General features: G+C 38.2%; 1 protein-coding gene across 2 annotated transcripts in view; it reads right to left on the bottom strand.

Moving 5' to 3' along the window:
* VPS13B (vacuolar protein sorting 13 homolog B) overlaps positions 1-12,241 on the bottom strand; it is a 699,511-nt gene that overhangs the window by 205,491 nt on the left and 481,779 nt on the right. For both annotated transcript variants that reach the window (XM_045861171.1, XM_045861172.1), the window contains exon 34: positions 9,598-10,285. In XM_045861171.1, the coding sequence (XP_045717127.1) occupies positions 9,598-10,285 (688 nt within the window). The remainder of the gene's footprint in view (positions 1-9,597; positions 10,286-12,241) is intronic.

Here is a 12,241-nt window from a genome sequence, read left to right as displayed (position 1 = left end):
CCTTTAGCTTAATCTTTTTATGCCCAGCCAAGAGAACACAAAGGTGTTTCTTTATAGAATGTGAATAAAATTTAAAGGAAAGCATCTAGGGAGACTGTATTTTACTAGTTCTATTTGCCCCTATCTATGAAGCCGATGTTGTTAAATCTCCCAAGGGGCCATGGCTGTGCTTGTTTCCAGCTATGCTTGATGCCTGGGGTGTCATTTGTTACTTGAACAGTCACCTTCTTACCACTGGACACGTCTTATATTTTTCTAGATTTCTTTTATGGGCCTTAGTTTTCACGGTGATATTTTTCTTTTTCGTTTTTTTAAATGCAGGCACAAAAGGAATATAGCCCATATATTCCTTTAGTCCATATAGCTCCTGCAATGTAGAAAGTTAAAAGTGAAAGAACCTAGATCCATAAAACACAGTAACAATTCAATGTCAGGTCAGCAAAACCAACCAAGAAACCAATTCTAAATTGCGCTGATGCAAGTTAAGAGCCACCACCATCTCCTTGTTGACGTCCAAGCATTTGGCTAACTCCACAAGCACTTTTCCCCCACACTCTGTACCTCTGCACCTCCGAAGATGTGACGGGAAGGGGTAGGGATCTCCTGGTTTGAAATCCTAAGCCTGGAGCCGAGAGGAAGAGGAAAGGCTTAAAGTGGCCACTGGAATGTGTGACCATCAGTGTCCACTAGCTCTCACTTTTAGAATCAAGTCTTCCATGTAAGGAAGTACATTCTTTCTACTTAATGATGCTAACCAGCAGGTAATAAATGAAATATCATTTCAATAAGTTCTTTTCACTTTATTTTCTATGCTGCTCCATGATGTTCCTGGTTCTTTTCCTATTTGCTTGTTTTCAGGTTAAATTCTAATGTAGGTTTTAGATGTTTTGCAGGACAACATACTAAAATTCAGTGCAAGGAAACACAGGGTGCTGTCCACTAAAAGATGGAATCCTATATACTCAAAGAAAATCAACTAAATCCCAGCTGTAAGCCTCTTCTCTTCTCTGAGCAAAGTCTGGGTTCTGTAATATTAAAGCTAAACCAGTGGCTTTAAGTGATTCCTCTCATTTTTTTTGGTCATTTAAAGTAAACATTAGTTAAAATGGGTGTAAAAAGGACTGGGACACTAATCTTTTCCTTATGTCCAAAAGGAAGGTCTATTAGGCTCTTCCTTTTATTACTAATAATTACAGAAGTCCCAACTTACAGTTGAATAACGTTTCATAGTTCCAACGCATTTCATAAATATTGTCTAATTTGGAGCTCAGAATAAACTATTTAACTATTAAAAAGATATTATTTACCCACTTTAGAGATAAGGAACAATTTGCATCAAAGAGCCAAGAGCAATAGAGCCAAGACTAAAAGAACAAATTACTGATGTCATTTCAATGCCCTTCCCCACACAGCAGTTTCCCGCACTGGCTGGTCCATTTCTTTTTAACTTTCTCAGCACAGCTCTCGCTGAGTGATACACTGGAGTGCCCCTCATTTAATAGACCTACTTACTTGCTGATTCCTGTCAAAGTAATAATTTCATTTCACATTATAGGTCAGCAAGAAATGTTCCCAGCAGCTAAATTTTCAGATAAATGTTCAAGTTGTGATCATTATGACATTCAAGTCACAGGTTAATGCTAAGCCTTTCCAGGGACATTAGCAAAACCTTTAATTCTAAGGAGACATGTAATTCAATCCATCTCTTAAAGTCACAATAACTAAATGAAATCAAGATATGATTTATGAGGTGTAAGAAGCCAGTTTATGATTTTCCAACTGCTGGTTTACTCAAATGTCTTCGGCACGTTTTCTGCAGACCTATTCATGAAAGGGTAAAGAAGTCAATTACTATAACTGAGATTTTTCAAACTACACAATAGCAATAATTGCGCCAAAGTGATGTGAATTTTTTTTCGTGGCCAATTACAACCACTATTTTAAAATCTGCTGGAAGATATTAACAACGATGACAAAAGCAACAACATTATATTAACATTCACTGAACTCTGTGCTACACACTTAGAGCTTCATACACATTGTTTAATTCTCACAGCAACCTTGAGAGGACACTATCAGTGTTACCACCACACTGTAGATCAGGAGCTGAGGTTTAGAGAGGTGAAATAACGTGCCCACAATCACACAGCTGTAGGTAGCAGAGCTGGGATTAGAACCAGGACTGACTGACTCCATTTCTTGAACTCTTACTGAGCTCTGTGCCATGTCTGCCTCTTAACTGGACCCATTTATAATACTTATATTTCTCTCCTAACTGGTAATAATAGTATGCTATTACCTGATTTTTTAGTATGATAAATTCTAATCAACTTTAATTTCTGTATTTTAGCCTTGTTGACGCTTGAAAAATTTAATAAGGTAAAGAAGCTGCAAGACAGCAGAAACAATTGTTTTCAAATCAGTTTGTTAGTTCCTAGAACACATTAATGAGTAATAAGATACTGGACTGACTGACTGTGCACTAAGGAAATATGGGGGTTAGTTAAATTCCGCCAGAATGGTTCAACTCCTTCACAATTGACCAGATGGCATAGTCATTTCTTCAAAAACAAACAAAAAGCTCCAAACAAACAAGAAGAAAAATGACTTTCTGAGGCTGCCCTGGGCTGCATAGTCAAGATATGAGGCAATTTCAAATCTGGACTCTATTACCTTAAACAAAACAAATACCAATTTTAAAATATTTATAAACACAACTAATACGATTATGTTAAAAACAACTACATACATCTTTATTTAAGAGAGAATTGCCAATAATACAGCTGCTACATATAAGGGTGCTGGCAGAAAAGCTCATTCTGTAGGAGGTTGCTCCAGGTGAGAAGGGCAAGGAAAATCCTGCTGGCATATTATTTTAACATTTTAAAAAGAAACCTGTTAACTCACAGATGTATTATCTACTTCAATAGATACAAAATCACTTCAGGGTATTACTATTAATAGTCATGAAAGAAATTCAAGTTGATAAGTCTTTAAATAATCTGCCAGTTTTTCATTTATGGAGAGTAAGACAAAGCCTATATATACACTTACAGGTATAGCTGGCATAATTTAAGACCGCTAAATTGTGCAGACTGGGGATGAGGCTTTATCACTCAAAATTATAAGCAATTACTATCATTCTTATTTCACTTTGGGTTTCTAAAATAAATAAAGCCATATGCATAAATACAGATTCCATTTATCCCTATTCTGAGTAGCATCTTGTAATTAATTCAGGATTTTCAATATACATGCATATATGTCAGTCACATGTGCTGAGAAGGCAAAATGACGTGAAGAACAATGAGTTTCGCAGCATTGCTTCTTCTACATTGATTGTATAACATGTGAAAGGACATCCCTCAGGGACACATAGAGAAAACACTACTACCACCCTCTGAGTATTTGGGCACATTCTTTGTTTAATGGTGACATGGGCAGAATCAAGTTAATGCTGACAACTCCCTGAGAGCAGTAATTATTCATTACAATACACTACACTGAGCTGTGCTTATAGATGTAAAGATATCAAAGTATCACTTCTGGGGGATATCCTGTATTCAGTTTCTCAGAAGGCCATGTGTTGGCTAATGGACTAGAAAATATTTTTATTACTTTAAATTGCAGGATCTTTGGTGCCAGCCAAAACTGGAATAAGCTCACTGCAGCCTAACTCTCATGGTGCTTACAATTAAAAACTTGAAAAAACAAAACAAAACAATACCCGAGGACTCTGAAAAGTAAACAAGAACAATGCAGATTTGGGAAGGGCCTCAATTCACAGATATGACCCATACAATGCTGAGTTTCCCCTTTTCTTTTGTTCTTTTCCCCCTCTTTTTCCTTCTTTGACTAGAGAGCGAGTCCTAAGTGGTGGTGCACCGTGACGACAAGAACCGCCAAAGGTCTTACAGAATCCCTGTGTGGGAACTGATGCCCCTGTGGGTTTGAGACTGGAGGGGAGAACAGCTGCTTTTTATTTTTCTTTTTCATCTCCTGGTTTTGCCCCAGAGGTGACTGTGTGTGTGTGTGTGTGTGTGTGTGTGTGTGTGTACAACAGCTATGGTAGTGGCTGTGATGTAGTGGCAGTGACAAGCGTTTAAGACTTTAGCAGGTGTTATAACTATGCTTCATGGGGTAAAGGTAAACATACTTGAAATGAATGGAAATATAGTTCTCAGAAAAGAAACAAACTACAAAAAAAGAACTAAATGGAAATTTAGAACTGAGAAATTCAACAGAATTATTGAATATAAAGAACAGAGACAAAAAAAAGAAAAAAAGGAGTCTTAGCAATCTACAGAACAATATAAAATTGTTTAACACTGGAGTCTCAAAAGGAGAGGAGAAAGATTAGTACAGAAAAAATATTTAAAGAAATAACAGCCAAAAAAGTTCCTGAACTTACTTAAAGAACATGCATTTACAGAGTCAAAAAGCTCCGAGAACTTCAAACAGGATAAATTCAAAGAAACTCAAGCCCAGACACATCATAATCAAGCGACAGAAAACCAAAAATAAAGGAAAACATCTTGAAAACAGATAGAGAAAACAGCATGTTATGTATATGGAAACAATAATAGGAATTAACATAGATTTCTGTTCAGAAACCACAGAGGACAGAAGACAGTGGAACAGTATTTCTCAAGTGTTGGAAGACAAGTCAACCCAGAATTCTATATCCAGCAAAACTATGTCAGGAGTGAGACAGACAAAGCAATACTCTCAGGTCATGGAAAACTAAAATAATTCGTTGCCAGCAGGCCTGTTCTAAAACAAATGCTAAACAAAGTTCTCAATGCTGAAGGAAAATATACCAGGGGAAAACCTGGGACTTGAGGAATGAAAAGCTCTGGACATGGTAAAACCCCAGAAAATATAAAATATACTAGTTTTTTCTTCTTTAGTTCTTTCAAACATATAACATTATTGAAACAAAGATCAAAATCTTATTTGGTAGGGTTTTCAATACATGCAGATTAGTATATATGATAATTATAATGTAGGTGGGGAAGGCTAAAGCAATATATATGATCGTAAGGCTTCTACATTTTCGATGAAGTGATAGAATGTTACTGCTAAACACACTGAAAGAGTAGGCCTGTGCACTGGAAAGCTGACAGCAACCACTAAAATATATTACAAAGAAAAAAGCCAAAAACAAATAGATAAATTAAACAGAATACTAAAAATTATCCTGAATTGCAGCTACAGCTCAATCTATAAATAATTTAGAAAAATAATATGAAGAGTAGTCCTATTTCATTCCTCTGTATCGAAGCAGTTTTGTGTTACACTGTTGCATACAAATAATACTAAATTTTCCTAAACTGCTTCTCTGGCTCAGCCTTCCATGTTACGAAGACCCATATTCTCCTAAACTTTCATCATTAGTCATAATAAGTATGATTATTAAGTGAAGAGAGTTGCCTGAAGGCAGAGAAACTGAGTCTTCTTACTGGTTCCTTAGCATCTTGAACATGTCTGATTAACTACCAGGGTTCAAAGGGAATGAATGAATGAACGAACGGATACTCCTTGCCTGACTGCCTGAAGACTGCCTGACTGCAGAAGTGAAAGCATGACAGGAATAACACGCTCATCCTAAGGTGAAGTCACACCGATGGTACCAGACAAGAGGGTCAGTGTGGCGCTAACAACCACAATAATTAATTTCGAGTAGCCCCCTTGGGCATTCACACTGGATCACTACAGCGCTCAAAGGATTTTTAGGGTTTGCTTTCAGGGTCTTCACTGAGGTCTGCTGAAAATGTCAAATGAGACCACATCTTCATAGCTTAACGTGAACAATATTTCTCTCTTCTAGAATCACCCCGAGCCATGCTTTAACAATGAATCAAGTCTGTGACCAGGTGCCTCTGGCTGATTTTAGGGCCCAAGTGAATCAGAGGATCAAAATCTCATAGATGACTAGGGCCGTAGCAGTCTCCTGTCTACGAATTCTTTTGTAACATTCTTACTAGTTCCTTTATTAATTAATGAGTTAAATAAAATTTTTAATACAGTCTTTTATAATATTTACACAAATTATGATTTTGGGGGGGGAAGTTATCCTGTAAACATGTCTTTTTAAGGGGTAACAAAAATCACTTGTTCACTTTTTGTCCCATATGATTTCCATACAAAGGAACATGAGCACATGTACTAATGGTTGATAACTTGCAGAGAAAACAGTAAACAATCTCAAGCCACAGTGTGCTAGAATTTTTTTACAATCAAATATTCTTATCCTCTTAAAAAAGAAAACTCATTATCTCCATGAAGACCTCAGGCATGTCTGACATACTAAAATATGGCCCTCACTGGGATGCACATATATGTTAAAACCAATACTGGCTGGCAGCCGCTTGAGTTACCTTGTGGAAAAGGATCTATTCTAGTGTCAAGAGAGAAAGTACAGTAAGTCGTCAGTGTCATCCAGAGATTTGGTGACTTTATACAACACAACATAAAATGGAACCAATTCTACCACAGGCTGATGATATGAACAAGACTTAAGTTCCTGTGGTTATCTCATCGATGTAAAATGTGACGATGAATGCAATGATGTTACTTCAGGACCTGATGTATGAACACTGCAGAAGACATTATATGTTACTTTCATTCCTAACATACGATTTTAACTTTTCCTTGAGCTTTCTAAGAAAGTTAGCTTCATGGTGGTCCCCTCTTTGTCCTTCCGATGAGGACACTGCAATGACTCCTTCACTTTAGAGTCCAGAATGAAACTGGCCACTCCCACCTTACTGCTCCTCCCCATGAATGGTAACATTACAGCCATTCACATTTTCCTCTTTGTTTTTACACACACGGTCACCATGTCAGGGTTCAAAGGTATCCTGGACCTGGAACAGTGCTTTCTCTGCAGAGAAAAGTGCTACACGAAGTGTTTCTAGATAACTAAACTGGTAGTGGGATTTGAATCATTCATTCAAGTAAGCAATTTAACACAGAAATCCCCCAGGATCAGTTATTTTTGAAAAAAACTTCATTAACGTTTAATAAAATGTATGTATTTAAAATACTGAATAAACTCAGTGCTCCACAAGAATATCAAAAGAAAATTTGTATCTCTAAAACAAGCCAAAGTAACTTTTAATCTGATAGGCTAGTGGCTTATACAGGTCAACTCTCTGAGGCCAGAGTAGTATAGTTTAAGTTTCTTTTGTAAGGTAAATGTGAGATGAATTCCAAATTCCTGAATGATAAAACCTTAAACTGGAGTAGATCTTAATATTTATAATAGTCATCACATTTTACAGACAAGGAAACAGAAACCCAAAGAAATGAACTGGCTAAGATCACACTCCTAATTAATGGCAGGACCAATATTAAAATACTACTAAAGGTTTCTGCTCCCTAGTTTAGTCATCTTTCTACTGTATAGTAATAGTAAAAGCAATAGCAGCAGACATCTATGAGGGCCTACTATTTGCTGGATTCAATGATAAGTACTTTCATGAATTATCTCTTTTCCATTTCACAGTCGCCCTGTGAGAGAGGTAGACACCTTGTAAGTGACAGAGTCGGGACTGGAACCCAGGTTTGTCTTACTACCAAGAGAAGCTGTGCTGTGTGGTCACACACAAATTCACCAGCGAAACATCTGCACACTCTGGAGCGGGACCACGGAGGCCGACCGAGAGAACTGCAGGTTCACATTCTTCTCTCCACTTCAGGGATCCAGACAGACTGTGAGGCCAGACTCCAGAGTGCAGCAAATCTTGGCTTTGAATTTTAGCTCTGTTCATTGCTATGTCTGTGATCTTGGACAAAGTACGTAACTTTTCTAACTTTAGTTCTCTCACCTGTAAGATGGGAATGGAACATTTCCCATACAGTTGTGGTAGAAATTAGCTGAGAGAATGCACTTAAAGCAGTTGGTAAAGTGCCTGGCACAGATTGTGTACTCAGTAAATGCTAGTTGCATTTTTTTAGGATATTCTAACTACTTGCTTTCTGATGAATTTCTCCACACTGCTAATTGCACTTTTAAGAAACATGCTAATTTATATGGGTAACTATTTGCATAGTGTAAATGTCCAAGCAGATGCTTTTTGTGTAAGAAAAGGCACCCACAAGAACACTGTGCAAAGGATGCTCCTTAGATACCCTGTAAGCCTTTCTCCTCCCCCATGTAATTCCCTATGCTGAGTGTGGTCTATAACCTTCTAAGATTCATCTGCCTAAATTGGGTTCCATGTTGGTGTACACAAAAGGATTTTTTTTTTTTACACAGAAAGTACATCATTTTTTGACCTAGGAACTGATTCAAATAACATCAACAACCTCAGCAGCACTCCTGCCTCCAGTGCCCCTGCAATACCTGTTACATTGTAGGCACTCAGTAAAGGAGAACACATTTGAGTCAGGGAGGCGGTGGTTGCTGGTAAATGTTTAACTGGCCCTCAGAGTAGGAAAGCTGCTTGATAGCATTTCCCAATATCTGTGACATGAATACTCTCACTATGACTGATCTAAACTACCAGTGGTTTCACAACTGTCTTTAAATGTTCCTAAAATTTAAAAAACTGGCTCTTGCAAGTCAGTGTGAGCCAGTTCATGCACCAGTGACAAGAGGGCCAACAGGCAGTCTAGGAGGTAACCCTAGGTTACTCCACCCCACCACTAGCCAGCTGCCCTTTCTAAAGCAGCGGACCTGCCATGCACATCCATGTACATCCGCAAGAGCAAAGGCTCCCTTGGCCTTACTCCTTGGCTGAATCCTGACCCTCACACCTGCTGTCTACTCTCCAGGAGCCAGCTTTGTAAGATGGTTCTCCCTAATGCCAAGAACAAACAAGCCTATTTTCAGATGGGACGAATTCTCCAAGTGCCTCACTGCTGCCTTCCATCTGCTACATGGGACCACCCAATAGCAGTGAAATGCTGAGTTAGACTGAGCTTGCTAGCACCGCCCCCAGTCTTTCTAGCCACGGCCACATGTCTAACTCTACATTAGCCCTTGTTACTTAACAGCCACTATGTCTTAAATCTGAACCCCTGATCACTTTCCAAGTGTCAACAAGCAACAAGCTTCATAGTTCAATATAATTATCGTAATATATTAGGATGTTTTCTGGTTAAAAGAGCTAGTTGGCCAACACTACTAATAAATGTGTTGTAGATGTATACAATCTTTAAATTATCTAATTTTACTAATAAACCTTCTCAAACATATTTACTATTAAGCTGTTATAACAAGATGATGAGATAAAAAGTACCTATAGGCTATTAATATGAACTAAAGCTTTGTTTCCCAATCACTGAAAACTGTTAAGCATTTCTACAGCTTTGAAAGAGACACGTTTCACTTAGGTCCTGAAGAGAAAAAAAATGAACATTCAGAGGCAAGGTAAGAACATGAAGGCTAACCCTTGGTACATTTCAAACACTGACTTAAACATGATTCAGCTGTGGGACATGAACTTTATAAATTTCCATATTCTGTAGAGAAAAGAAGCCTTATCTAGTCTGCTAGCTCTTTTCTGTTTGCACAAATCTTGAAACTGGGAATAGAACTTAATATGTAAGAGCAGTTATTAGCACTCCAGTGAAGCTGAAGGCTCTTACCTGTACATTTGTAATCAGACGCTACCCCTTTAAGCACAGCATCGAAAATGGTCATTTCCACTCGCTGCTTTCGGTGGTGACAACTCAGAAGCAAAGAAGGCTGGGAGACAATAAGGTATAAAAACGGTTCGAGCTGCAAATCACCAGTTCCTCTGCGTCCAGGCTGCCGAACGATAGTTATGCCAAGTGCCTGTCTAGCAGATGACCTTGTGGTTGCATGAAGACTTTCAAGAGAGATGGCCCCTAGTTTTTTCCCAGAAGGAAAAGACAGACTGCTGCTGAAGAGATCTTCGGCTGTCACTGTGGAAATACACGCCTCGCTAGCTTTAGCAACACCTGAATCATCTTCTGGGGGATTTAATGAACTCTTGCCTGTTTTTTCATTATCGCTCTGTTCTTGTAATTTGGATTTTGGTAAGGCTGTGCAGGAATAAGTCATGAGTGAGATTCTACTTGCAGTAATAAATATGTCAAAAGGAATGAAATTTAGATTTTTTACAATTGATGACTGGCGTGAGGGGCGGGCGATGCGATGCTGGCTGGTGCCGCTGTGCTGCTCTATTTGCACGATTCTGATTTTGACACTGTCACTGCCGATCCCACTGTCCTGAGCTCCACTGCACCGAGATGAGGTGTCGGCCACGCTTCCGTCAAGTGTGTCCATTTTTTTCTGTTCTTGCTTAGAGATCTGAAAGGAAAAACAAGACAATATTTTAAACTGGTTATAGTCCAAGTGCTATTATATAAAGGACGTCATGTCAACATGTTAAAAAATGGTAGTATAGTGTAACTTGTAACAGAGTAATCATTAAAACAAACAAGATGCCCATTCATAAAAATTATTCATATTAAAACACCAAGGGATACTTGAGAAAAAGTATCAAAAGTACATTTCTAACATTAAATTATACTCTTGAGTATCAGATTTTCTTTCTTTGGACTAATAAAAATGCCTCTTTAAGAAATTAGTATTCTTTCCAAGTAGTACAATAAACTGCTTCCAAATCGTGATTACTATTGGCTGAAATTATATTTTAGGTCAGAGTAGTTTACATTGTTAACCCTTGTCATTATAACACTAATTTATAGTTTTTGGATAGTAAGAAAAAGAGGAGAACATTATGAAAGACAAAGAAAAGTAACATGTATGCCATTCAAAATGTTTCTTTTCCTCTACGGTATGATTTGAAACAGTGGTAAATGTAAGTGATCAAGTAAAATGTAAGCCATTAATGCCCTTGAAAGAAGAACTTCTCTTTGTGCACAAAAGGACACTCATTCTCACCAACTCCCACCAGCAGCGTCCCACGTAGAAAGCAGAAACTGGGTGATGGTGAAGTTACGATCACTGTGGGCGCACAGCTCCAAGTCCTTCTGCTGGTTCTTTGTTCCACTCTCTTAGGTCTCCCACCCATAGATGTTTCAGTTGCTTTTTCACTGAAGTAACCGTGGAAAATTCGAGAAAAAACCCAGATCCTCCCAACCTCCATCTCATCACGAAACATAACCAATGGTAACATTTAGTGCATTTGATTTCAGTTTTTTTTGCCCTACCTGGGCAAAGGTTCCTCCCACATCACCCTTTGATGGTTATAATCATACTTTAGAGACAAATATGTAAACCAGTGTTTTTCCATGCTAATATACTCTTCATAAATGCTATTTTAAAAAGCTGCACAGTATTTCATTTAGTGTTAGAAACAAGTTGTTTAACCATTCTCATATAACTGGACATTCAAGTTTTCAATTTTTGACAACCAACATCTATGACAAACATCTATCAATACTGTCTTAAGGTAGGCTCCTAGAAGTGGAATTAGTAGGTAAACGGTATGAAAAAGTTCAAGATTACTGAAAGTTCAAGGTGTTGGGGGGCCAACACCTTTCAAAAAACTTTGCACTAAATAGTATTACTATCAACAATGGAAAAATAACCCCCAAAGCCCTGAGTGTTACTTATCTTTTTTAAGGCCCTTCCTTTACTGTATTGGTAAATATAATATCATTTTCAACATGCTACACATTATTTGAATTTGCTTGTGAAATGTTAAAGGTCTGTTAAATAAATCAAGACAACATGCCCTGACCAGTGCAGCTCAACTGGTTGGGTGTCGTCCCTGAAGTGAGAGGTCACACACACCTGGGCTGTTGTGGGTTTGGTCCCCAGTCGGGTGTGTACAAGAGGCAATGGATGGATGTTTCTCTCTCACACCGACGTTTCTCACCCTTCATTTCTCCCTCCCTTCCCTTCTCTCTAAAAATAAATAAATGAAATCTTTAAAGATACAGATTGTAGTTAGAAAAAGGTAGTATAAGCTATTTGAAACAAAAGCAACTCCCTCCCCAGTTCTGTGGAGACACCACATTCTTTAGGGCATTCTACCGATACAGGGCTGTGTGGCGTCCGGAGCGCCCCTTCTGAGCTTGCTGGGGGTAGCTATCTGTGGGTACTCAGAATAAATGACACTGTCTGAGAACGGTTCTCTCACTCTTTTCCTTCTTGGTGATGCTACTTGACTAATACTTCTACTTTAGGATGTATTTTCTCTCAAAACGTTCTGTGGTGGCAGTATCAGACCATGTTAAAACAACCTATAGACTTTGGAGTTACATGGTCAAGCCCAACACTTTCCCAAGGGATGAG

Source organism: Phyllostomus hastatus, unplaced genomic scaffold (genome assembly GCF_019186645.2).
Source record: "Phyllostomus hastatus isolate PE091 unplaced genomic scaffold, TTU_PhHast_1.1 phas_scaffold_21, whole genome shotgun sequence".
Classification (NCBI taxonomy): domain Eukaryota; kingdom Metazoa; phylum Chordata; class Mammalia; order Chiroptera; family Phyllostomidae; genus Phyllostomus; species Phyllostomus hastatus.
Note: the sequence above shows the minus strand (reverse complement) of the source record. Positions and strands in the feature narration are given on the sequence as shown.